Here is a 25,924-nt window from a genome sequence, read left to right as displayed (position 1 = left end):
TCTCTAGGTCTCTCTGCGTGCTTGCATCCGTGTATCCCAGAGACCGGCGTTCTCCGTTTTGTATTGACTTTGTTTGCTTGGCTGAGCTCCCTGTTACTCGACACAAGGTAACTCTCCAAAAAGAGAACAGTAGAGAAGGAAAGAGAACAACAAACGAAAGAAGAAAACGAACTATCAAGAGATATTTAAGTGCGCCCGACCCCCCTCCGTCCCCCCCCCCACACACACACATACACAAAAAAAAAGACACACAACAACAGACCCTCATCAAACCCTCTGCATCTCACATTGCTTGCTGGTGCGCGCGACACCATCACTACCAGCAGCACTACAGATTAATTCGAGAACGTGGAGCTCATTTCAATCTGTTTTCGCGTGTTTTTCGCTTCGTATTTTCAGTTAATTTTCCAGTTGTTCTCCGTTTTTGTTGCCTTTTTTTTTCTTATCAGCCGTTTCGACCCTCAGCTCCCCCTTCCCCCTTCCGTGTGGCTGTGTCTTTCTCTGCCGTACCAGCCACGCCCATCCCTTATCACTGGACTCCCCGTTGTGTTCGAAAAAAAAAGCAGGATAGGCTGTTTCGGTTCCTCTCTTCGTTCTTTCGTATTGTTTTTTGACTTCTCCCTCGCTTGTCTCTGATTTGTCTTTCTTTTTGTTCTTCAGCGTTTGTTGTTTCGTGTGTGTGCGTGCGCGCGTGTGTGTGTGCACACTTTTTTGTTGGTTCCTGGCTACGTTCTTCGCATTTGGTGTTTTTCGCTTCTCGTATGTTTTGTTTTGTTTTTCTTTTTTGTTTTGCTTCTCTCTCACATTCACAAGGGAAAAGGTGATTAGAAAAGCACGCGGGTGCATTTTTATTGCTCTCGGCTTGTGTGTATGTGTGTGTGTGCGTGTGTCTTTCTTGATTATCCCTCCCCACTCCCCCCCCCTCTCTCTCTCTCTCCCTGCATTTTGCTCGCGGGAGCTGGCTTTCTCTCACACTCGCTTCTCCCTTACCTGTTACCAAGCCCCGCGCACTCCCTTTTCTTTCGTATTTATGTAGTAGTGTGCGTGAGTGACGGTGCTTTTTTTTTCTACAAAACATTTCTCGGCTTCGGTTTGTACCGCCTTAACCGCTTTCTTTGTACAGCACTCATTTCTTCTTTTTCAGTGTATCATCGATTTCTGTGTTTTGTTTTGTTTTCCTTGGGGCTTATCGTTTGCCGATAGTGTGTGTACGTATTCCCCCCCCCCTTATGCGTGTTCTCTTCAGCACTGCATCTCTATTTGGCTTACACACGACCTCTTCCCCTTCCTCTACTCTCTTCCTGTGCAGAACACCAGGACCGAGCTGTGCGTCCCTGCTGCTTCTTTCCTCTCGCCCCCTGCCTCGGCTGCGATCTTCTCCTCTTTTACCACACTAGAGCAGAAAACACGAAGAGACACACGCCGGCACCGCGTTACTATCTGTGTCTGCTTGATTCCGCTCTTCTTGCATGGATTGTTTTTATTATTGTTCGCTGGTACCTTTCGTGTGCACTCAAGCGTCTTGTACGGATCCCTCCCCTCCCCTGACCGAGGAAAGCGAACAAGCAAGCGAATACAAAGCCCCATTTAGCTGGGCTTGTTTGTTTTGGGTTGTTTCTTCTTGTCGTTCTTCGTTGCAGCAGTCGAACAGGCGCGAAAAGGGGGAAAAAAGAGAAAACTTGTCTTTGGTTGAGCTCCCTTTTTTGTCTCCTTTTTGGTGTGGAGAACTCATCTTCTCTATTGTGTTTGCCATCGCTTCTGGATTGTTAATTTCCTTTGTTGCGTATTCGGTCAGCACACACTTTCTGCCTCCCCTCCTCACCATCGCTGCTTTGCACTGCTGCTTTCGCGTGCGTAAGTGCGCGTGGGCGACGGCATCTGATTGTGTTTGCAGCCTGTTGTTTTGACTGACGTGTTTTGTTTTTATCGTAATTCCTTTTCCCGTTTGTTTTCCCCCTTGTAAACAAAACCTTTGCAGTATATCATTGGTGACGTGTGTGTGTGTGTGTGTGGCGTACGCGCCTCCTTGTGAGACACTTGCGCGTTCGCAGCTCGCTTCGATCTCCTTTTCCAGGGTCTTCCTCGCTCGCTCCTCCGACTCTCTCTCTCTCTCTTTCGCTCTCTTCCTCTGTCCCTCGGGTAACTTCCTTTTTGTGCTTGCGTTGTTGTTGTTTTTTGCCCTCCCCTACCACACCGCCATTTAGTCGTCATTCACCTACTTTGGTTTGTCTCATCGTTGTCGCTCAATCGGTCTTAGGTATTCTGTTTTTTTTGTTGTTGTTGTTGTCAAAGGCCGTGTACGCGTGTGGTCGCTGTTGTTGCTGTTGCTGCTGGCCCCTTGAAAACCTACAGGGCACCTTTCGCTTACTCTTTCCTTTACGTCGCGCTCGCTTTTCTGCACGTCTTGTCGGGAAACATCCCTATTGGTGTGGCGCGCCTCTCTCCCTTTTGTGTTGTGGTTTTCTGTTCTGGTTGCGGTTGTTTGGCTTTGACGCGGAAGCGACTCTTTTTTTTTTGTGGTGGTGGTGGTGGTTTCGAAGAAAACACGCAAGGGGACGTCAGGGACATCCGTGACGCAACGGTGACTCTCTCCATCTGGAAACCAACAAGACGATAGGAAATATTGGACCTTTTTGTTGTTGGTGTTGTGCACGAGAAAAAAAAGCCAAAGGAATTGAAGGGGAAGCGCGACTTCTATTTCGAAGCACTGGCCCTACGTATAAGTTTGTACGTACACACAAGCCAAGCCTACGCCGTCTGCGTCGCACAGTGTGGCACGCGTCACCGAAAAGACGAGACGAAACAAAGAGGAGCTAGTTGGAAAAATCACCCCTTCTTTGTTTGTTGTGCACGTCTTTATCCGTGTGTGTGTGTGTGCAGTCTCGCTGTGTTTCCGTCCGTGCTTGTGCCTCTGTGCAGTCACCACCACCCCTTCCAGCATCGCCTCCTGCAGTTGTGAGTGCGTGCCGGTCTCTAAGCGTGTTTTCTCTCTTCTTTCCCCCCCCTTCCACGCTCACCATCTCGTGTTGTATTCGCGGCTGTCGTTGTCCTTGTCATCGTCGCCTTTCGATCCGGTTCTTGGGGGGTCTTTCTTTACTCTTCGCGCCAACAATCTACTCTCCATCTCTCATACAGCTTGCTCGTTTTTTTTTTTGTGGCTTCTCGATTTTTTTTTTATTTCGTGGTGAGTGACGAAAGTGTAATCGCAAGTATCCCTCTTCGCGCACACGGCTTTCTCTCGCTCGCTCTCGCACGTCTCCATTTTTCTCCCCCTTTCATCGTTTTGTCTGTTCCCTCTCCTACCATTGTGTAGCGTATCAACGCTTACTTCACAGTTGCCTTTCTCACTCTCTCTCTCTGTTTTCGCTCATCTCTTACGCTTTGGTCTGCGGTCTTCTTTTGGTTTGATTCACGTGTGATAGTCGTCCAAAAACACGTACTGTTGTCTCGTTTTGTTTTTCTAGCTCCCCCTCCCCCTCCCCCTTTCTCCCTCCACGTATCATCTCTCGTCTTGATTCGTGCTCTCGTGGTTGTCGTTCTTTCGCGGCCTTTTATCTTCTCAATCCTACGATAGCTGGAATTGTTGCTTAACTAGCCGCGCCCTTGTCTACCACTGTTGTACCCTACTTTTTGTCATTTTCTGTTTTGTTTCTGTATGTGTGTCTGTGTGCGGGCGTGCGTGTGGCAAACATCTGTGTCACAGTCAACAGCCGATTGAGTGCCGGCATTGAACTTGTCTTCTTCCGTGAGTTGTAGTCGTTGTTACTGTCCTCTTTTCCTCGTCACGGCCGTCGAGCCAAGCAAGAGCGTACGGAGGATAGTACCCACATAACTCTACCAAAGGGACAAACGTTCACACACACCGGCAACATGGACTCTTCTTTGATAGACGTGGAATGCGAGCGGGGAATCATCGGCGCATCCATGTCCTTCTCTCTGCCCCAGGTATTCCAGAGTTGTCCCCCAGACACGTCTCTCACCGTCTCTCTCAACGCGTCGGCTGGGCAGCACCAGCAGCAGCAACTGCAACAGCAGCCTCCATACCCCCAGCAGCCGCTAGGGCACCTTCACAAAACGCCGCTTCCGCTCGCACCGCAATACGGAACGGCCAGGTCCCCATCAAAGGAGGGGGATGTTCGCATTGAAGGGTGGAGCAACAGCGGTTCCTCCGGGGTGCAGCCCAATGTCCCGGTCTCGGCAGGGCAAACCACGGAAGAGGCGAGCCGTGCCGTGACATCCGCAGACGCTCTGGTTGCCGCTAGTCACGTGCCGCAACCCGATGCTCTCCATCGCAATCCCATCGTTAGCGTCATCGCACCGGAGCCTCCTGCCGCTGCGGCACCGGAAAAAGAGGAATCGTCAGAGCGTGTCCACGTTCTAGTTGTGTTCGACAAGGTGTTCTGCGTTTGCTTTGTGCCGTCGGCACTGCGTGCGACACTCAAGGTTGGCGAACTGGTTCTCTGCGAGTACACCCACGGCGAGAATATCGGCACGATCGTCGCGGACGTGAGCACCCTCGTTGCCAAGGTGATGCAGCAGCACCGGAGCACCATGAGCTTGGCAGCAATTGGGCAGGCCTTCACTCCGCCGTGTGAGCGCGTCGTCCGCACTGCCGGCAGCCCCGTGTCCTCCGTGGTTGAGGGGCACTCGAGTGGTTTGTTTGTCGCGACCACGGCCATGTGCACCGAAAAGGCTCACAGCGGCTTGCCGGCGGATCAACGGCTGCGCCGCCTTCCGTGCGTCCTTCGGCGCGGCACGAACCGAGACAAGAAACGTATGTACTTCGCGCGACTTCGCAGCAATGACGCACTGGCTGCTGTGCTCCGCATTCTCCGCAGCGAGCCGCTGGTCGCGCAATCCGCCGAGTATCAGGTGAACTTCGCATGCGTCACCATCTATCTCAATGGTGAGCGCAGTCAGTGCGGCTGGTCGGCACATCAGTTTCAGCAGCTCAGCAACACGCTGGTTGACCCTTTGCGCTCAGAGACGGTGGAGTTCCGCTTCGTGTGCGACCAGCACCATGAGGAACTCGACCTGACGCGCGCCATCACTGGGTCGGGGCTGAGTGAGATTCTGTACGCTGTCGTGGCGGACCACCACAAACGTCAAAGCGGCAAAGGCGGACAAAGCAACCGTGGTGGAGCCGCACACGGAGCCGCCGTCAACCGGCCGGGTCAGTTGATTCATCACTCGCAGCAGCAACAGCAGCAGCAGCAGGCCGGGCAACTGTTTGGTGGTCAGTCGAGTATCGTGACGACCTACACAGGCTCTTCGATGTGGCCGCAGTCAGCAGCAGCTCTTACCCCAGGCAGCTGCGTTACTCCGGCCTCACCGCAGCAGCAACAGCAGCAGAAACATGCAATAGGCTACACGCTTGCTCCCTGCGTGTACGTGCCGCAGCAGCAGCAGCAGCAGCAGCAGACGAATGTGCGCACCATTACTCTCCCCAGTCACACCGTCACAACTGCACAGCCAGCCGCACAATCTCTTTCCTTGGTGCAGGTGCACTACCCGCCCATAAGCCAAGTGAACCCAGCGCCCGGCATATACTGGGCAAACGTCTCGACGCCGCCTCAATCGCAGCGACTGGAGGCATCGCAGCAGCAGCAGCTTTCTATCGCGCACAGTGGAGTGGCGGAGCCGGCTTACTACTATGTAGTGAGCTCGGCACAGCAGCAGCAGCAGTCCGTCGCACCGCAACCCCCGTCGGCACCGCAAAGGGGACCAACACTACTGCAGGCAAAAACGCTCGCCGCCCCTCCCCATGTTCAGCCAACAACGTTTGTCGAAGTGCCTGTTATGAACACAGAGAGCTACCAGACAGTCTCCTACCCGTTCGTGTTGCCCGCAAATGCTACCCCTTACTCGTAGTATGCCTATTCATGTTCTCTCTCGCAGTGTGGTGGTGGTGGTGGTGGTGGCTCTTCTTTTTTTTGCCTTGGCACCCGAGGTAAGGGGGATGCAGCACGCAAAACAGGCCATGTCGCCTCCACACCACACCCCCTCTTGAGACCGTTGGGAAAGGAAGGGAGGTGTAGTCGCACCGGAAAAAAAGAACATGAGCTGTGTAGATCTCTGTCGCTTTTTGGAGCAAGCACCGCCCCTCACGTGCACCCGGCACACACTGACGAGTGCGGCCCGAGTCCAGCACCCCTCCACCAGACCTCCCTGTGATCCTCCTTTTCTTGTTGTGCTCTTCCTTCATCTAACACTTGCCTGTAGATTTCTCTGGTACTGCCTGCTTTCGCTCTTTTCGTTCCACCACGACACCTTCCTCTTCTTCCACCTCCTCCCTCCCCGCTGCTTCTACCCCCGGCCCCCACCCTCCCTCACAAGCAAAGTGCGGCGCCCCCTTTTCCTGTGTCGTCCGCCAAACCGCACTCTTTTTGTTTTCCGCCCAAGACAGTATGCATGTTTTGTTATGCGTTTGTTTCTCTCTCGTTGCGCATGCGTGCAGTCTTCACACCACTGTTCAGCTCCCGCACTTCCTCTTCTTTGTTTTTGCGTTCCTCGTGGCGCGACACGCTTGTATCGCGGCGGCTGGGAACCTTCAGCGGGAGAAAAAGAAGGTTGCGCACGTGCGCTATCCGAGAAGCTGTGGTAGACACGTTTTCTGAACGCAGGTAAAACAAAACGAAAATCATGAAGGAGAGCGAACGTTTTCCGTGTTTTCTATTTTCTGTCTCGCTCACGGAAAAAAGAAGGAATCGGCTCGCGCGAAGAGAGGCTGAACGCGATGCGTTTTGCCGTGGTGTAGCAGTGAATGGTGGGGGGTGGGGGGGGGACGGCGGCGGTACATGTTACGTTGAGGGTGTCGAACAAAAAAAAGGACGTCGTTTGCACATCTTTTTTTTGGATTCGGTTGTTTTTCCTCTCTCTTGTTTGTTTTTCGGTGCTCGCGTGATCATGTTTTGCTCACACCCCATGTATGCGTCGCCTTGTTGATGTGTTCGTGGTGGAATGGACATGGTGAGGAAAAGAAGAACAGCAACAACAGCAAAAAGGAACCTCCGCATGTGTTCGTCCGTATTACGTGTGTCTTTCTACGTGCCTGTGTGTATGACTAGCTTGCCGCTTGTTGGTTGGTTGTTGCGTTGCTTTACTTCTCTCTGTTCGCTCTCTTTTTTCCGATTTCTTGTGTGTGTGTGTGTGTGTGTGTGTGTGTGTGTACTTCTCCTTTTTTTCGCCCAGTGTTCTTCTGATTCCACCGGCACTTTGTGTTTTTTGCTACTGGCATGGTCTCTGCGCATGGCAGTAGGGTAGGGAAAAAACAAAGGGATGTTGGTGTGTCGTCATCATCGCACCCGCGTTTTTGTCTCTGTTGGTGGTTGTCGTTGTGCTTTCCGCACTCCCGTTTTCTTCCATTGGCAGTGCAATGATGTTGTCGGTGTCTTTTTCTCCCAATGAACACGTCGATGTGCGTTTGTAGATATGTGGGTATGTGAGCTGACCTTTTTCGCACTCTGAATTATCGCTTCCGCATTAAAAACCGCCTGTGGGACCTTGTTGTTGCGGACATTGATGTTCTCTTTCCTTGTTCTTTTTTTTTCGTTTTCTCGCTCTCTGCCATCCCTCTCCGATACTTTCTCGCCTCTGTCTCTGCCTCTGCCCGATCACTCACCCTCTCTTGAGTCGGAGAAAACGAGGGACTTCACGCTGTGCAGCTGGCAAAGGGGAAAGAAGCAGAAAAAAAAGAGGTAAGAAAGTGCCAAAGACGGGAGAAATGGGCTGATGGGAGTGTACACTAGAAGACATTCCCGCATCAGCAGACCGAATGAAAAATCGAAAAAGGTTGATGAATAGATTACCGGCGCGAAAAACAAGAGAGCAGAACAAGCGAGGGTGTGAAAACGAAAAGAATTGTACCGTCACGCAACATGTCGGCACCAGGAAACACGAGAGAAGATAGCATCTGCGTGCCCATTCGTACGTTTGTGTGTGTGTGTGTGTGTGTGTGTGTGTTTGTGTTCGCGCTCGCTCCTCTACGGTTCTCCGCTCCTCCACCTTTCGCCCTCGTCCCCCTTATGTCACTTTCGCACCTTCCTTGCGGGCGCTGTCCATCTGTGAGTGAACCGCCAGATTTGTACTCCACGCACGAGCAGTATCAGCAACAACGAGAGCATCAAGAGCTGACGCAGAGGAGGCGAAAATGAGAGGTGTGAGTGGTGGACTTGGCAGCCTTCATCACACGTCGTGAATGCGGGGCTAGTCTCCGTCAAAACAAACGGCAACCTTTCGCTGTCGCATTTTGTCTTTGCATGATGCCCTCCTCACCTCCCTTCATTCAGTGCACTGGAGTGTTCCTCGATACCCGGCTTGATCGGGTTTTTTTATGGTCGACCCCCACCTCCTCCCTCTGCGACGTGCGTCGTAGGTATTTCCCGTAAGAAGTCCTTATCGCTTGTCAGCGTCTCCTACCATTACTCGTTTTTTTTTTCGCTGTTACTCCTATCGTTTTCCCTTCAAGTGATGGTTTACTCCTTGCAATATACTCTTGTTTGTTTTCCACGCTTGTTGTTCCGCGATGTCCGCTTTCGGACTCATCAAAAAGAATGTTTTCATCAAGAGAGACGATGCAAGGCATCGACCACCTACTTCTCTCTCTCTTTTTCTTGTGTTTGCTTGTTTTCGTCGTCTGTTTACGTCTCTTTTCCCCTTTTTTTCATGTATCCCGCAACTCTACTCTCTTTTTTTGTGCGGCCAACCGTGTGGAAACGCCAGATTACTTTTTCGGTGTTTTTGTGCTTGTGTGGCGCGTGTGCGCCACGGGTCTTCCATTTACGCCACCTCCGCTGCTTTTTTTTTTGCGCCGCTCCACTCCCCCTTCTCTCTTCCCTTCACAACACCCCCACCCCCACCCCTTTTGCAGCGCGTGTGACGCCACCGTAGAGATCACAAGCTGCTGTGTTCTCGTCCTTCCTGCACCCACCTCATCCCACACCGAAAAAAAAAAAATAAGAAGAGAGTCATAAAAGGAAAACTGGGCAGGTGCATTTGTGCCCTCTTTTTTTCTCCTCTTTGTTCTGTTTACTGCTTAACGCATCCTCCTCTCCGTCTGTGCGCTCCCTTCTTCCTCATAGGTGACTCGATTCATTTTTTGTTTTTGCTTTGTGCTCGTCTTTGTAAGCCTGTGCGTTGGAGAAAGGGCAAATAGCTTCGGCTCATCTTCTTTTTCAGTCGTGAACGTAGTCACGAGGAAGTGTTGTATGCCGGGGACGAGGTGAAGGCACGGCGCTCCTGACCTCCTTCAGAGAGCAGCCCTCCCCCCCCCCAACTTCACACACTAACGAAAACATTGCACTGAACCAGAGGGAGGCAACGAAGCAGAAGCCACAAACGAAACGGTACATGGGGTCCGCAGGTGCCGTTTATGCTTCTTCCTTTTGGCTTTTCCTCCTCTTTTACGAAAGACAGAAATGAAATCTGCAGACAGTGAGTCGCCCAGACGGCCGCGCCGTGGTGAAACAGCCCCCAAGAACTCTTCCACCGCCTCCTCCTCAGAACAAAAAGGCGAGCGCACGGCAGCGCGGGCGCTGCCATGCACAGCTGGCATGGGCGTACCGCATCCATGCAAGGCATGCGGTTGTCCGATGCGCAAGAGCGGTGGGCGAAAAGGGGCGCGAAGGGCACCATGCGAATCGACGCCAGGGTGCGTGTGTGCGCAGAGCATGCGGCGTCTCCTGCGTCCGACCCGGTGGGCTGATATCATGAGGGCACGGGTGCCGGAAGCATGGCATACGGCCGGGTTGCAGGGGCTCAGAAGGGCTCTCACCGGAGGCTGGCGGACTTGTTCCTCGAGCTCATCCGGCACGCGCCTGGACCACCACCACCACCTCTGTTACCCCGCAGGGCGGACGCCACCGCCACCGCCCTCGAGCAGAGCCCTGTGACGCCGACCGCGCAGCACGTACCGGAGGAAGGGATGAGCAGGTGCTGTTGGGCGCGTGGCGCGGTTCGGCGGCAGGGCGGCTCGTTCTCGGCGACCAGGAGATGTCGCCGCCGTGCGGCCAGAGGGTGGGGGCGCTGTGGTTGCGGCGGCGTGTATACGCTGTTGCTGGCGTGTTCGCGGTGGGATGAGCATGTCGGAAATCGAAAATTGCCGAAAGGCGGCTGAGGTGGGCCTCGCTTATTTTATGTTTCACTCTTGCTCTCTTCCCCCTTCCTCTCTCTTGTCTTCTTGCTGTCTCGCTTCTTCCGAACCGGAGTTGCATCCGCTCACGTGTTGCACCGTCACAGTTACTCGGACGACCAAACAGCTGTGCGGAGAAGCGGCGGTGGCGGACGGGGTATTGGGTGCCGAAGGTCATCAAACGCTAACATGAACTGTGAAGTACTTACACATTCATTGGCGATGATGCTGGATATTTGGCATTGTCGATGTACACCGTCGCGTTCGCCTGAGCCGTGCGTTTCACTGCGAAGGCAAGCGCACATGCACAGAGGAGGAGGATGCCGCCCTCGATCATGTGAGTAGACGAGGCTTTTTTCTATTCTCTGTGATAATAAGTCGAAGTACGGTGGCTAGATGCCAATTTGATCCGCGGCCTCTTCCCCACCCCCACCTCGTCTTCTTTTCACCCCACCGCTTGTTTCTTTCATGTGTCTGTTCGCGCACCCTCTCACCACGGTCCTCCCACCGCACTTGCCGTCGTCGTCATTTGTTGTTGCCTTTCTATTCGATTCTCGACTCCACGTCCTCGATGATCTGAGGAGCATGTCAGAGCGAAAGAAAAAAAGAGCAGGCAAAGAATAAGGCACACTGGTAAATAAACGAAAATGAAAGAAGCATGCCTCCCCCCCCCCGTATTGAAACCGAAAAAGAAACTCCTCGGCCTTTCTGTTGCCATGGAGGCTTTCACCGACACGGTTCCATGTGTCTGTGTATGCGTCTGCACTTCTACTTGTGTTCTATTTTTTTGGGGGGGAGGCCTCCAGCTCTCTGTGTTTCTTCATCTCTCTACCACTCAAGCACCCGATCGCTTGCGTGCGTCTGATCGTGTTCGATCTGAATTCCCCTCTCTACCCTCTCTTTACCCCCCCCCTCCTATCTATCTTTTATGTTCCTCTCATTTTCGTTTCTGTTTCTCACACAAGGTTGCCTTTCGGATTTCGTCCTTCTATTTGCTGTGTTTCGCTGCTGTTGTACGCATGTGTCATAGTGTCCCTCTTACCTTTCGTTATCCCTCCTTTCGTATGTACTGCTCTTCCCCCTTCCCCCTCCTCCCTCCCCGCCCCTATCTCTCTCTCTCCTTACACAGACGAAGGCAAAAAAAAAACGAAGAAGAAATGTCGGTGTGGCGGCTCAGGTGAGTCGTTGCTGCCGTCGTTACAATTCCTGTCTAGTTCAGCTCTCTGTTTACTGTTTTGTGTTTTTTGTTTGTTTGTTTTTGTTGTCTCTTTCCCTTTTTGTTTTGTTCTTTACTTCGTCGTCGACTTTGCTAATCGTCTGGTATCTCCCATCTACTCCTTCCGTCCCTTATTTCTGTGGACAGGCTTTCCTGTCTCCCGTCCTCGAGACCTCCTCCTCCTCCTTCTTCCGAACCGCCCTCCGAAAGAAGTAGACGGTAGAGTGGACAGCGAGAAGAGGGGGGGTCTGGGGGAGAGAGAAAGGGAGAGGGGGGCGGTTACACAGCACCGCATGGACAGTGTGGAGGCAATGCGAAACAAAAGGAAGATGTTTCTTTTTTTGTTCTCAAGCGTAAAACAAAAAAAAAACAGAACAAAGGAAAAACAAGCGAGCGACATGAGTGAGCAGCCCCTCATTTCTGTTTCTCCATCCCCGTGACAACGATGAGACATCCACTCTGCGCATCAACCATGATCACTCGTTTCATGAGGCGCATGAAATGTATGGGGCCCTCTTCTGCAAGCCGCCTCCGTGTACCGGCGCAGGCGCACACACAGGTACCGGCCAATACACCATCACATCTGACCCCCCCCCTCTGCCATCTCTTTTCTTCGGTCTCCTAACCTTCATCACAACCTTTCCTGAACTGCACACTCGCGCAGCAGATGGAATTTGCCAAGCGCATTAGTGAGCTTGCTCACCTCGTTCGTCGCTTGAGTCGCGTGCAGGCTGACGAAGCACGTTCACGGCGCCTCCTCGCGTCTGCACGCAGCGCGCCAAATGTGGTAGAAGATGAAGTAGGGCTCCGCAACTCTGCTGGCCAGCAACGAGTGTGCTCGTCCGCCTCAGTGCATCACCACGTCTTGTCCGGATGCGCAGCTGCCCAAAACCAGCTGCTGCTTCGACGCATTCCACTTTCTGTCTCACTGGTGGAACGCAGCTGGTGGAAGCTGGAATGCCGCCAGCGACAACGGGAAGCACAGCGAGGCGCCGCGCAGGCGTCTGCAGGCGCAGCGGCTGGCACCACTGCCGGCTCGGCCTCATCACCGCCAGCTAGCCACGCCTCTGGCTCTGCCCCTTCTTTAGCACCTGTAATGCAGCCAGAGAAGAGCAAAACTCTATCGATAGTGCTGCCCTCGCCTGCAGCGTCGCACCAGCACCTCGACGCTGTTGTTCTCCTTTTGAAGCTTCTCCATTCGGTCGAAGAGGCGCGTCGACAACTGCTGCGGAGGAAAGAAGGAACAGCGCAGCGCCGGTGTACCGCGGCGGCCGACAAGTGGCAACAGTTTCAGGAGGAGTTCGCACCGCAGCTGCGCCGACGCAGTCGGACGAGTGGAAAGCGGGACGACGAGCACCGTGAAGACAGTGACACGCTCCTTCGGGAAACAGCCAACATGTTGCAGGAACGCTGCCGCGCCGCTAAAGGGGATGCGTCGCTTCTGCGCGCCTCGCTGCTCGCCCGCTCCTTCGTCTCGGCACGTCTCTGGGAACTGCTGTTGAGGAAATCTGTGTGGACGGCGGCGGTCGTGGTGCACAAGCGCGCGGCGGCGGCGGATGAGTCGTCTCTGTCGGCACCTCAGGCCACGCGACTGCTTCTCATGTGCCTCGCGTTCACGCGCCTCTCGATGGGGGTGTTGCGCGACTACGTGGAGGGGAGGTGCTTCAGCCGGCACGCACCACGCTTCGTCGTGTCGATGCCGTCGCGGTCGTGGCAGTCCCGCAAACAGAAAGTAGACATCCGAAGCCTCGACGGAGACGCCGCGCAGAGCGCGGAGGCGGCGGACACGCCAGTCGAAGCCGGCGACGGTGCGCGCAATTCCAAGGACCGCTCTACCGCGGAAGCGACTCTGGGCAGCAACGAAGAAGATGCACTTTTTTCCATCCTGCAGGGGGCCCTGCAAGCCCCTAGCTCTGCTGCCGCTGACATCGCACCCGCGGTACGCACACCATGTGCCCATGACTCCGCCTTGAAGAGCACTAAGCGCAAACGGCGGCCGGGCAGAGTGGCGTCCATGCGATGGATTCCCCCTCACACGGCGCACGTGATTCCGCTCGCCTCGGAGACGCTCGCCCTCCATAGTCTCGTTTTGCCAGAGATGGACGTGCCCGCGCTGCTGCGTCTCGGCTGCGTAGCGGAGCTAGTCGATCTCTGTGTGACGCTGCAGCGATTGGCCTCTTGTGTGCTGGTTTTGTCGCCGCAGCAGACGCCGTCGCTTGCAGACAGCAAGGAAGCCGCGAAGTCGCTGCCGCGCACTCTCCGCTGCCTCGAGGACGCCATAGCAATGGTGGGGCGTCAGGTGAAGACGTACCTTGTCGCTCAGCAAAGCGTGCGTCCCTGTAGCGAGCCGATTGCGGCGGCGACGACGCCGGGGCGCCTCAAGCCTGCGGACGCCGCACGGCTTGCGGTTCAGCTGCACACGCTCCGCCTACTTCCCGTCGGCGACGCAGATGTCGCGCTCTTGCTGTCGCAGCTGCTGCGCGACATGCTCCCTGAACTGCGAACCAAGACGAGTCGCGTATTGAGGGAGAAGGCACGACAGTCTTCCCTTTTGGCATTTGCCACGCGTCCGCACCGCATGAAGCTGTACGTGCAGCACGGTCGCCGAGGCGCAGAGGGCTACGTGCTGGGCACCATTGTGCAGCAGGCGCGACTGCAGCAGCGCCAGCTTGCAGCGGCACTCCGTGCGCAGCACATCTCCGAGGTTCATGTGCAGCAACTGGGTGCATTTGCTGAATCTCTGCCACCGAGTGAGCTTGTGCGACTGATTCAGCTGTGCGCGAGCCACGCGAACAGCAGTCACGTAACGCAGCAGCGAGCGTTGTCCGCAGAGGCTTCCGATACTCTGGTGACAGGATGCCTCTTCCTTGCCGAGGCTCTGCTCATCTCGGGCGCGCTTCAAACAACTCCTGACCAACCGAGCACACTCTCTTTGCAGGAACTAGCCATCTTGTGGGATGCCGCGACACTGCTGTACCCGCTCATTCGTGCTCGGAGGGCGCAGCAGCTCATGGGCGGTGCTGGTCGGTCGCACCTTTCACATGCAGTGAAGACCGAATCCGTCATCTGGGCAACTTTCGCCGAACACGTGTTAGTGATGGTGAACGGGGCTATGGCACAGCGCCTCCAGAACCTGGAGAAGCTGCGGCAGCGCAAGTCTACAGCGATGCGGCGCGCTCGCGTCACGAGCGAAGGGAAAGCAGCGTCAGATGTCGCCACCGTGGAGCGTGAGGCTGCCTTGATAGACAGCCGAGTCACGGCGGACGCTTTAGTCAGCCTCGCAGCAGGCGTGCTAGAATACGCGGAGCACGACGAGAGTGTCTCCGCTCGCAGCGCCACCGCTAGCACGCACTCTTCCTCACTACCAGTGCAGAAGTCGGTGCGAGTACTCGCTCGTCTGCTGCAAGAGCTGGTCTTTCATGATCGGCAACTCTGGCACTCGCTTAGCATCCTCCCCGCCACCCAGCGCAATGCTGTGGAGCGTCAACTTGCGATGTGCTTCCAGACTATGGGCATACTGGACGAAACAACGACTCGCGCGCTTGACGCGCTCAGCCGGCGCAGCTACGTCGAGTTGTAAAGGAAAAGAGAAATCTCGGTGGAGGGCGGCAGCGGCGTTTCCGTGAGCCGCGGCGCTTCCATCGTGCCTCACACAGTGGAAGATGACGCAGTCTGGTGCATGGCTCCCCCCTCTCTCTCTCTCTCTCTTTGTCGCCTTCTCCCCGTTCTTTCCGCCCTTCTCACATCCCGCCGTTTTCTCCTGCTTGCCAAACAGCATGGGGGAGTCTCGCATCGATCTGGTTGTCAGCGGCGAGCGCGTACAAGTTCGGTAAACGGAAGAAGTACGTTGTTTAAGACAGACCGCTAAGGAGCATCAGCATGAACACGGTAAAATCCTGCCCACGCACGCGGGACTGATTTGCAGAAAGCAGAGGAAGGCGGGACATGGGAAGAGGCCAAAATAAATAAACAAGAAGCGAAGAGGGGCAAAGTATCTTTCGCTCCGTACGCGTTTGCGACACGCACACACACACACTCTCCAGCCACCACCACCACCACCATCACCATCACCACCTCGACTCCTCACCGCTCCTTGGATGCCCTTTACCCTCTCGCTCGCCGCGTTCCCCCCTCCCTCCTAAACATACACACGCACACATCATCACTGCAACTCTCCACACTTGGGCGGCTGTGCGCTACCCGTGTCCTTTCACCCTTAAACAAATACGCGCACACACACTCAACACTTCACAGACGCTGGCCTACTCCACACACTTCTTCGACATCGCCATCTCCTCGCTGTGGCACCAAAGCCCTCTCTTCCTACCGGTACGCCAACCTTTTCTTGTTTGTTCCGCTGCACCGCTCGCGCAGCGCCCTCGCCGCTTCCTCCCCCATACATCCCTCCAGGTCGACCGACAACTCACACGCCGTACGCTCAGTGATACATCGCGCTACGGGTTCTTCCTCTTTTGGTGTATGTTGGACTCTTGTCGTTGCCCACGCAACCCTCCCCCTCTCTTCGTTCGCTGTCGAGATTCGCCCGTCACTGAGGGGTCGCCATCATCCCTCTTTCGTTTAGCTGGTCCTGTGTTGATCCCCTTCTGTTCGTGCTCTCTGTCTTTTTTTCTTGTGTGTGCTGCACCGCGGTCGCGTCACCACCTCGCACTGCAACCAGCATGGCGTCTGTAGTTGGCAAAGTCTTCTCTGGCATGAGCCAAGTTGCCGTTGTGTGCGGGCTCGTCGGCGCCGTCTACTACCGCCGCGAGTACGGCAACATGGCTACCGACGACGCCAGCACCGCGCACTCGCTCATCACCTTCGCCAAGGACGACCGCCGCAACATTTACGACGTCGCCATCGTCGGCGGCGGCATCGTCGGCGTCGCCACGGCACGCGAGATACGGCAAAAGTACCCCAGAAAGCGCGTCATCCTCATCGAGCGCGAGGCCGATGTGGCGCAGCACCAGTCCGGCCACAACAGCGGCTGCCTCCATGCCGGCATGTTCTACCCGCCTGGCTCCGCCATGGCGCGCTTGTGCCCCCGCGGCCACAGTCTGATCATCGACTACTGCAAGAAGAACAAGCTTCCCTATGAGCTGTGCGGCAAGATCCTCGTCGCCACGGAGGACAGCCAGCGCCCAACCGTTCAGCGCCTATACGACTGGGGTGTTGCGAACGGTGTCAAGGGGCTCGAGATCCTTGAAGGCGAGGAAGCTATCAAAAAGAAGGAGCCACTGGTGACCGGTGTCTCTGCTTTGTGGTCCCCCGTTTCGGGCATCATTGACTTTTCGGAAGTCACGCGCTGCATGCTGCGTGAGCTGACGACCCACGCCAAGAACAACTTCACCACACAGTTCCAATTCGATGCTCAGGACTTCGTGGGCGTGTCGATCACGAAATCGAAGGGTGCAGGCACGGAGGAGATGGTCCTCATCCGTGGCCGCGAGAAGAACCACCTGGGGCCGGAGAAAACCATCTTGGCAAAGAGCGTTATCACTTGCTGTGGCCTCGACAGCGACGTGGTGGCGAAGCACTCTGGTGGCATCGTGGAGTGGCTGGGCAAGCGTGTGGTGCAGACATATGGCTTTCGCGGGCGCTACTACCAGCTGACGCCGGAGCGCCGCGACATGGTGCACATGCACGTGTACCCGTGTCCCGATACCCGCAAAGGCTTGAGCGTCGGTGTGCATTTCACGCCGACCGTAGATGTGCGCCGTGGACACCAGGTGATTATTGGGCCAGGCTCTGCGCTGGCGCTGGATCGCTATGGCTACACCCCTTACGCGATCGACCTTGAGTACTGCTTCAACTGCGCCTTTAGCAAAGGCGGCTGGGTGAGTCTCATCTCGAATATCGATGTCATCTTCCAGACGTACTACATGGACATCAGCAAGCGGCACTTCCTTCGCGAGGCACAAAAACTGATCCCCTCCATCGAGGCGAAGGACATTGTGGACAGCTATTGCGGTGTCATGGCTGTCGGCGTGGCGGAAGATGGCACTCTCAGCATGGATCTCGCGATGGAGTTTGCACGACCGCGTGTGACGGTGCCGGCAAAGATGGACAAGGAGATGCTGCTAGAGGCGATCAAAGATGTGCCGCACTCTGGCAAGGGCCTTGAGGCGTCTGGCAGTTCAAAGCCGCTCATCCTGAACGTTCGCAACGCACCGAGTCCGGCCGCCACCGCGTCCATGGCGATTGCTGAAGACATTGTGAAGGCCGCCAGCTCGCGATTCCAATGGTAGCGGACCTGCAATGTCATGGCTTCACCGAAGTGTAACGCGAGTTTCTTTTTGCATACTCCCCTTCTGCGTGCTTCCTTCTCTCTTCCTTTTGTTGGGGGTGAGGGGGGTGGGTGTCCCTCTACAACTCAAACGTGCTTCTCTGTGTGTGTTTGTGTGTGTGTGTGTGTGTGTGTGTGTGTGTGTGCTTCGATGTTGTTTGTTCTTTTACCTCCCCCACCCCTCTACCGGTGCCGTTCTACCTTCTGCCTTTCGAGTGATGCGGCGATCCCTCCCCAACTTTCCAATGAAGAGTCCTTGATCTTGGTACAAGGCAGGCCCCTTTTTTCGTAGTAGTGGTGGTGGGAGGGGAAGGGCGTTGGAGGTTAGGTGGTCGCTGGGAGGGTCCCGGGGTGCGCGAACCGTGCTGGTTTGAAGTAGTAGTAGCGCCGCTTACTCGCCGCATGGATGAAAGAGCTCGACAAGGGCACCGCCTGGACGACAGGTCGCAGGTGCTCTTCACTTGCCCACCTAACACCCGCCCTCGTAGCAGCCCAGAGGTCCTACTCGCTTGAAAATTGGTCTTTCTCGAGGGAGAGAGCGCTTGGCGTATACCGGCGCACCTGGTGCGCCGTTGACTGTCATGTGCTCTGCTGTTGCTCTGTTCGTTTTTTCTCCCCTTCTGCCTCTTGCTCTACTCCCATCTCATGACCAAAGGACAAGTCCATTCCTAACGCCTCCATTTCCCCTCTCCGAGTGATGAGGAGATACATGGTCACCTACGCGACACTACCGAAGGCATGCACACCTGTGCGACGAAGGTGAGTTCGAGTGCTCATTTCTTCTTCCACCGCTGTGGCCATGACACCTTGGAAAGGCCGCAGATCTCATTGACGTCTGTGTTGTGATCTCTCCTCCGCTCCCCCACCCTGGTCCCTTGCCCAACGCTGTGCATCTCGCGTTCCTCTCCCTCAGCCACGTTGCACTCACTCGCGCGCATGCTGGTCTCTTCCCCCCTTCCTTCCGCTGCGGCGCGCACTGTCGTGGCGCTTCTCTTCGTGATGCTCGGTCTTGCTCACGGAGCGAATGGGTGGTCCGGCGCCGACGCCTACACGATAGTCCTGTTGAAGGGCTTTGACACAGACAGGGCTCTGCAGGATCAGTTCTACAACGCTCCCAATGGCACACTCTTGACCATCGCGCGCAGCGGGTATCGCCTCATGGATGGAGGTCTCGCGCCGCCGACCTCTGCGCCGACGTTGGCGAAAGAGACGGTCTTCATGCCCGCCGATGCCCTGGGCGAGCGCCTCTCCACCGCGATGGGGTATCAAGGAACGAAAGCCACAGGTAGCCTACTCCCGTTTCGCTGTCGACTCTCTGGAGAGTGGGTAGTGTGGAGCAAGGAGCGGCCGCGCAGAAGTGGTGTGGGTGAGCAGCCTCGAGGGAAGGGCGCTGAAGAGGAACCAGTCCTGTTGCATTGCCGCCTTCCGCTGCCGCAGAACCGGATGGAGCAGGCGTTGCTGCAGCGTCGCTACATTGCGCGTAATCGCGCTGCCATGTCCGCCGCACTCGAGGCGTGGTGGCACACGGCTGCCAGCGAGCAGTCCTCCCGCTGCCTGTACGGTGACGGCGAAAAGGCACTGACCGGCAGGGAGCGATACTACGAACTGTGTCCCGCCGGCGTTGTGTATCGAGTTCAGCACCAACGCCTAAAGCACCTGCTGCAGCCCCCCTCTCCGCATCGTGGCACTAAGGGCGCCGCCACGAAAGCCGAGGACACACCCAACGTGCTCGACTTCCTGCACACCATGCACCATAGCCTGTCGAGTCGGCAGGCCATATTGCAGAACCCACGGTACAGCGGCGTCTTTGAGCAGATAGGCCGGTACCACCCGCGCATTTCGAAGCCACAGTGGAACCCAGAGTACCTGGTGTGGGAGAGCTGGTACCCATCAGCGAAACCATGTGTTACGCATTACACAATACTCTCCGATTTCGTGGGGACGGCGATCGCTAACAAAAGTGTCACTGCGCGAGCTCGTGGGACGCCACGTGCAGTGCGGCCTCAAGACGCCTACTGGAAGACTGTGGTGCGCTTCAGATGCCCGTCCCATAGCTCCGCGAATGAGACGCACAAGAGGTCGCTCTGGACGGTGACGGAGGCCCGTCAGTTGTGCGAGTACCATGTGGAGGTGATGAGCGATCTGATCTGCGGCTGGGAGCAGGAGCTGGACAGTTTCCAGGTAAACCCGGTGCCGTGTGTGGTGGTGGATTGACGCCTTTGGCGTCGCAGAGGCAACGTACCAATGTGCAGCTGCTGCAGTTCCTCGGCGCCAGTCCAGGTGCACATATATATATATATATGTCTGTGCGTCGTGAGCTGCTCCCCTTGCTTCTCTTTTCCACACCCATCGGTTCCCCACCAAAGCGCGGCGAAAAAAGGGGGAGCTCGGGTGCTCCTCGGATGCCACGCGCGGCTGATCTGCTCGTCAAACATACGCCCGAAGAGCAAACGCGAAGGAATAAAAGAGTCGCATATGTGTGTGTGTGTGTGTGTGTGTGTGTTTATCGCAAGCGTGGAGCTGCTGTGGCGATAGCGAGGGAGCGCAGCGCCGTCAAGGCTGCTCCACCTTCTTGCAGGTCCCTCACGTGATGCAGCCGGCCTTTTTTTTGCGCGTGTGTCAATAGAGTGGCGTTGAGTATAAAGGCCTCCTTTCTGCGATCTTGTGTTTCACGCATGTACTCGCTGCCCAAACGCATCTCCTCACTTCTCTGTTTGCCTTCTCTCCCTCTCTCACCTCTTCTTTCTTCCCTTCCTGGCATGACAACGCCGACCATCAAGGACAGAAGCGGTACATGGATGCGCCGCTGTATCGTCGAAAACCTTGCTTGACAAGAAAGGCAGGGTCTGTTTATGGGGTGGGCCGCTGCTTGCCTTCCGGCTTCACGCTTCTCTGCTGTCTTCACCGTTTCTCTTTCTCTCTCTTGCTTCTGTTTTATTATTATTATTATTATTATTATTATTCACTTTCCTTAGTTTCGGTAGCATGAACAACGGTCGCCGGCGTTCATCGAAGCCGTCAGGCTCGCCGCAGCTCTTTAGAGCGAACCCACCAAAGAAGGACGGCGGCCTCTCAGACCTGCTTTTGCTCTCCCCAGACGTACTCGACGATGCCACACGGAGAGAGCTGCTGCAAGATGTACTTCGCCAACGCCGCACGTCACCGTCGTCGGTGGACCGGCCATCAAACCCGGGTGCGGTACCCGGAGACGCCCACACGGACAAAGAGCCATTTGCGCACCAGCTCCGCACGCGGGTGCGCTCCGGCAGCAACTCCAACAGTGACATCCTTGTCACCGCCATGGCGGCACGACTCAAGGACCTGGAGTCGCAGCACAAGGCGTATCAGGCGGAGATGAACGAGCTGCATGCCAAGTACCGCCAACTCAACGACAAGTATCAGCGAGAACGCCAGCTGCGTGAGGAGGCAGAAACCGCGGTGTTGACTCTCTACGACGAGAAAGAACTCCTAGAGGCGGAGCTGCGAGAGATGGAGGCGGCACACGCATGCGCATCTGGCGCTAAAAGCCATCACGCACTGTCACCGCACAACCGTGCGGGGAAAGGCATTCACGACACCAAAGCCTCACCGTCGCACTCGCCGCCAACACCGTCACGCGCCGTAAAGGTCGATCTTTTCAGCGGTGATTTCACAGACGGCAGCACCGACGACGGTGCCAAGGCAACGGAGAAGGAGGGACCGACGCACTCTGTGAATACAGCGCGACCCGACACCGTTCTCTTCAGTCCCCAGAAGGTCGGCGGTTTGCCGGGCAAACGCCAAGCCGCCTCTGCTGTCGCAGGCTCGTCTCCACAGCCACCATGTCGTCGCTACTCTGTCAGCTCCGTGGACATGGAGCTGCTCACCAAGAACGCGCGCATTCTATCCGATTACGTGGGCTGGAAAGGCGTTTTCAAGCAGGGAAACCAGGCCGGCATCCGCGAGCGCGATGTTGTGCGCGTCGTTGTCTACAAGAACGGCATTTGCGTGAATCAAGGCCCCTTCCGCCCGTACGGCTGGGCACTGTGCGACGCCTTTCTCGATGATCTCATCGAGGGCTTTTACCCTTACGAATTCAAGGAAAGGTACCCAGACGGTTTTCCCATCGAGGTGGTGGACCGCACCGGCGAGACGTGCGAAACAGATCGCACTGGCGCCGCACATGGTAGTGAGGCCGCTTCCCAAGCGAATGCAGGAACTCTCTTCCCAAACGAAGGTGGCCGGCGACTTGGTGCAGCACCGCAGAATCCCGGCAGAAACCCGGAACGAGTCCACACGCTGGACGAGCAGAAGAATATCGGCTACACCCCTATCAGTGTAGAGGCGTTCCTCAAGAAGGTTCCGGCACAAAAAGTGACCGCGAGCGGTCAGCTGCTCTCCGTGCGCGACGGCGTGGCGGCGTTTATGGGAGTGGGGGCAACCGGCGCATCCAGCGCGTCGGCGCCCCGAGCTTTGGGAACAATCAAGCATGTCAGCGCTGCCGAGGCTGCGTATCGTCGAAAAGTGGCGCAGCAGCAGCAGCAGCAGCAATCTGCTTCGCCCGTGACGGCGGCTTCCGGCGTGGTCAGTTCCATGTTCGTGGGCAACCTCATTGCCGTTCTCATACGCCTCCCCGATGGACACAAGATCACGCTGCACATGGCCCCGGAGGACACGGTGGCCTCCTTGCGCAAAGAGTTCGTCGCCGCCGCGCCAAGCTTCCGGGAAGCTCGATACGAGCTATGCCAGGCCTTTCCGCTGAAGCAAGAGTGGAATGAGCACCAGCGCACTTTTGCAAGCCTGGGCGTGGAGAAGAGCTGCACGCTCATGGTGAAGTTGATGAAGCAAGCGTGACTGGGCTGTCTCTGCAGGCGTCGTGCATGCGACAGCGCGCAGCGCCCCGAGCAACAGCAACAGCAACAACAAAGATTCGAAAATTGCCTTCTCTCTTCTCTCTCCTTTTCATGTCCCTCTTTTCCATTGCCTTCGTGTTTTGCTGTCGCTCCGAGGACGGATGCCGAGCTGTCCCTTCAGCGTCGAGAGAGAAAGACAAACAGATGCGTGGGGAGGTCGTCTCTGTCACGGCGTCCAACTCGCATCTCGAAATCTCCTACTCCACCACCTCCCCTCCTCGAACCCGTCCGCCCGTCGATCTCCCGTGTGGGGGGAGGGAAGGGAACTGTTCAAGTCTCATTCTTTTGGGCCCCTGTGGCATCCTAGTAGATGTACACTATCCTTGACGCTGTCGTGGCAGGCGATCTTTCCAACAACAAGGAAGCAGGATATTTCTGAGAGCTCTGTGTACGGGGGTACATGAGAGCGTGCATGCGTGTCGTCACGTGGGCGCAAACCTCATCGCCTGGTGGCCATGTAGTCAGCAGGACGGCGGCTTTCTGTGATGAGCGCCTGCGTTGGCGGACTTTTCTTTCTGCAGTGAACACTGCGCACGGTTGCATCTTTGTTTTTCCTCCTTGTTGACGCCTCTTACATGGCACGTCAGCTGCGGCCGAGCGGCCCATCGACAACGCCTCTTCTCGCCTTTTCTGCGCCTCTCCTTATCCCTTTCATCTGCGCGCGTGTGCAGCGCCTGTCCCCCTCTCCCGCATCCACCGAACCGCCCACCAGGGCGCGTCATCCTGGATGTGGCATACGGCACGGCTCTGCTGCGCCGTAGCCGCCGAGACAGTGGAGAAGTGTCTTCGCGACATTCATCAGGGGCGGATTGCGGCGGCGCTTCCTCGCCTCAACGAGCTCAAGGCAGCGTCTTGTACCGTGCAAGGAATAGACTACGCGCGTGCTCTATGCTTCCTCTTCGACAAGGAGAAGGGCAACCTGCTAGCTGCGCGTCAGAGTCTGCTGGAAGAGCTGCGTCTCCATCCTCACCATTACGAGGCGCAGGCGCTGCTGCATCAAATCAACGACACCGCGCGGCTCCTCTTGGCGCCGCCGACAGAGGTTCGAAAGCAATGCCCGCTGTTCGCCCTTCTCTTCGACGCCTTGCTAGACTCAACAATGCTGACGTGGCCTCGACTTTTGCATCTCTACCAGGCGGCGGACCGTCTTGCACGCCTAGATGCGAAAAGCAGCGCGAGCGGAGACGCCGGACATGTCGTGGAGTGCGGGACTGCAGGCGGTGGGTCAGCCGTACTGATGGCCGTTGTTCTGGCGGAGGCAGAGGCTTCAAGCGGCATTGGTACATCGCCGAAAAGGCGTGTTTTCGCCCTCGACAGCTTCACCGGTATGCCGCCTCCCACCGCGAAAGACTGCCTTGTCAGCGCCCCTGTCGATGCATCGTCTCCCTCGCAGCTCAGCCCACAGCGGAGCCGAGACGAGGCGACGGCGTCGTGGGGAGCCGGCACGTGCCGTTCGCCGGCGGCGCACGTGCGCCAGCTCGCGCGACACTTTTCGGTGGAGGACCGACTTGTGGTGATTGAGGGGCTATTTACCGACTCCATACCAGCGCAGCTGCTGTCTCGCAGCGACGTCCAACGAGACGGCATTGCACTTCTTCACATCGACGCCGACTGGTATGCCTCCACGCGTACGGCACTTGAACTTCTTGTGCCAGTGATGCGCCGTCGCACAGCGGATGCTAGCGGTTTGGGCGTCCGCCCTTGTCCCCATCGCATCGTGCAGGTCGATGATTATCACTACTGGCACGGTTGTCGTGAGGCAGTCGACGAGTACACGGCAAAGTGGGGTGTCGTGTCTCCGCACATTGACGACATCGACGACAATGCCGTCTGGTTCGCTGTTTCCAGAGACGGTGGCGACGTTGCACACAGTTCCGCTTGTCAGTGATGCCATGACCTTTGGTTGCATATGTGAGTGCTTGAGCGCGAACACGTTTCTAGTTCCGCTGCCCTCAAGTCTGCGCACCTTCTTACCTGAAGGAAAAGTAACGTGCGCTGGACTCAAGGCCATTCGCCGAACAAATTGAAAAGAACACAAAAACAGAAGAAAGCACGCGTGCAGTCGGAACATGTGACCAAGCGCGCTCAGTGATGGTGCGGCAGCACGCCAGCTGACACGGACTGTTGTGTTGTTTGGCATCCGTCTGTGCCCAAAGAGGGAGCGAGCCACTCAAACCGCACAGCCATGCTGCTCTGTTATCGATGAGCTTCTCCACGGTTGGCGGCTCAGTCGCGCACTGCCCCGTCCTCGTTCATTCTCCTTTCTGCTGTCCCCCTCACCTCGTTATCGCCACGCATCGCGTTTGTATGTGTTTGTACTCCCACCAGGAAGCACGCGGCGGTGCACCTCTCCCCTTTCTCTCTCTCTCTCTCTCTCTCTGCGCCCTCACACCTATGCCGAAGGAGACCGCATCCCGGTGGAGCGAGTCGCGGTACACGAACTTGCAAGTACCGAGCTACGTCCCCTCCGAGGCCCTCATGCACGAGGATGGACAGTTTCTGCGCGCCTTTCTCCTCCGCGTGCTGGCGAATGATATGCAGCGCATGCTCGCCACGAACACGTGCGCTACCTATTTCCGCAACATCCCGCTGGAACCGGAGTACGACGCAAGCGGCAACCGCACCAACACACCTGAGAACGTGGTGATGGAAAAGCGACTGCGCGTCATGGACGACATTAGCAAGCTGCTGCGCACCTACGTGGAGCGGGCCGAGTACGCGGCCAACAAGTCCAAGGACATCAACCGTCGCATCTACTTCACAGCGGAGCAGATCGAGACGGGCGACTACGGTGCTCTCATCGGGCCGCGTGGGTTGGTGCACCAGCAGCTGGAGAAGGAGACAAACTGTCACATTGTGCTGGTCGGGCGAGGCATCACCAATCCCCTAAAGGACACGAACCCGAATGCAGCGTCCATGGCGCTGGAGGACCCACATGTGCGCATCACCGCCACCACGGAAGAGGATCTGCAAACCGCCGCGGAGCGCATTGAGTGGATCCTGTCCGATGAGCCGGAGGCGGTCGAGTTTCGCGAGAACAACCGCCGCCGAATGGCCCAGGTGGACGGTCGCTACGACCCGCGCACGTGGATGACGGCGGCGGAGAAGCGGAAGAAGGCAGCCGCGGAGAAGGCGGCAGCAGCAGGTGGCGCTGCTGCGGGCGAGGACGAGACGAAAGCGGAGAAGGGTCGAAAGCGGGAGCGGGAGGAGGCACCAGTGGAAGAGGAAGACACCGAGCTTAACGAGTTCCTCGAAGACCTGTAGGCCTCTGCTCTGCTCTGGCCACTTCCTGAATGGAAGCAGCCGGGGACACGCTGTGTCTGTGTGTGTGTGTGTGTGTGTGTTTGTAGCTCGTGCAGACTTTGGTATGGATGCTCGCCGCCACCGCGCGGTGGTGGTGG

The 25,924-nt window shown here is 56.5% G+C and overlaps 7 protein-coding genes across 7 annotated transcripts; all 7 read left to right on the top strand.

Annotated features, from left to right (window-relative positions):
- Positions 1–3,870: 3,870 nt before the first annotated feature.
- Positions 3,871–5,871, top strand: LMJF_36_5480 (conserved hypothetical protein; the record flags this gene model as incomplete). The annotated part of the gene is made up of 1 exon (XM_001687083.1): positions 3,871–5,871. One exon carries the CDS (start codon positions 3,871–3,873, stop codon positions 5,869–5,871), a length of 2,001 nt encoding a protein of 666 aa, XP_001687135.1.
- Positions 5,872–12,012: 6,141 nt separating this feature from the next.
- LMJF_36_5470 (conserved hypothetical protein) lies at positions 12,013–14,925 on the top strand (the record flags this gene model as incomplete). Its single annotated transcript, XM_001687082.1, has 1 exon — positions 12,013–14,925. The coding sequence occupies one exon, from the start codon at positions 12,013–12,015 to the stop codon at positions 14,923–14,925; it is 2,913 nt and encodes a 970-aa protein (XP_001687134.1).
- A 1,099-nt stretch (positions 14,926–16,024) lies between these two features.
- Positions 16,025–17,593, top strand: LMJF_36_5460 (conserved hypothetical protein; the record flags this gene model as incomplete). The annotated part of the gene is made up of 1 exon (XM_001687081.1): positions 16,025–17,593. The coding sequence occupies one exon, from the start codon at positions 16,025–16,027 to the stop codon at positions 17,591–17,593; it is 1,569 nt and encodes a 522-aa protein (XP_001687133.1).
- Positions 17,594–18,567: 974 nt separating this feature from the next.
- Positions 18,568–19,845, top strand: LMJF_36_5450 (conserved hypothetical protein; the record flags this gene model as incomplete). Its single annotated transcript, XM_001687080.1, has 1 exon — positions 18,568–19,845. One exon carries the CDS (start codon positions 18,568–18,570, stop codon positions 19,843–19,845), a length of 1,278 nt encoding a protein of 425 aa, XP_001687132.1.
- Positions 19,846–20,616: 771 nt separating this feature from the next.
- LMJF_36_5440 (conserved hypothetical protein) lies at positions 20,617–22,464 on the top strand (the record flags this gene model as incomplete). Its single annotated transcript, XM_001687079.1, has 1 exon — positions 20,617–22,464. One exon carries the CDS (start codon positions 20,617–20,619, stop codon positions 22,462–22,464), a length of 1,848 nt encoding a protein of 615 aa, XP_001687131.1.
- A 786-nt stretch (positions 22,465–23,250) lies between these two features.
- LMJF_36_5430 (conserved hypothetical protein) lies at positions 23,251–24,411 on the top strand (the record flags this gene model as incomplete). Its single annotated transcript, XM_001687078.1, has 1 exon — positions 23,251–24,411. One exon carries the CDS (start codon positions 23,251–23,253, stop codon positions 24,409–24,411), a length of 1,161 nt encoding a protein of 386 aa, XP_001687130.1.
- Positions 24,412–24,917: 506 nt separating this feature from the next.
- LMJF_36_5420 (putative branch point binding protein) lies at positions 24,918–25,787 on the top strand (the record flags this gene model as incomplete). The annotated part of the gene is made up of 1 exon (XM_001687077.1): positions 24,918–25,787. The coding sequence occupies one exon, from the start codon at positions 24,918–24,920 to the stop codon at positions 25,785–25,787; it is 870 nt and encodes a 289-aa protein (XP_001687129.1).
- Positions 25,788–25,924: the final 137 nt, after the last annotated feature.

This window comes from Leishmania major, chromosome 36, assembly GCF_000002725.2.
Source record: "Leishmania major strain Friedlin complete genome, chromosome 36".
NCBI classification, from domain to species: domain Eukaryota; phylum Euglenozoa; class Kinetoplastea; order Trypanosomatida; family Trypanosomatidae; genus Leishmania; species Leishmania major.
The sequence above is the reverse complement of the archived record's forward strand: the minus strand, read 5'-3'. Positions and strand labels throughout refer to the sequence as shown.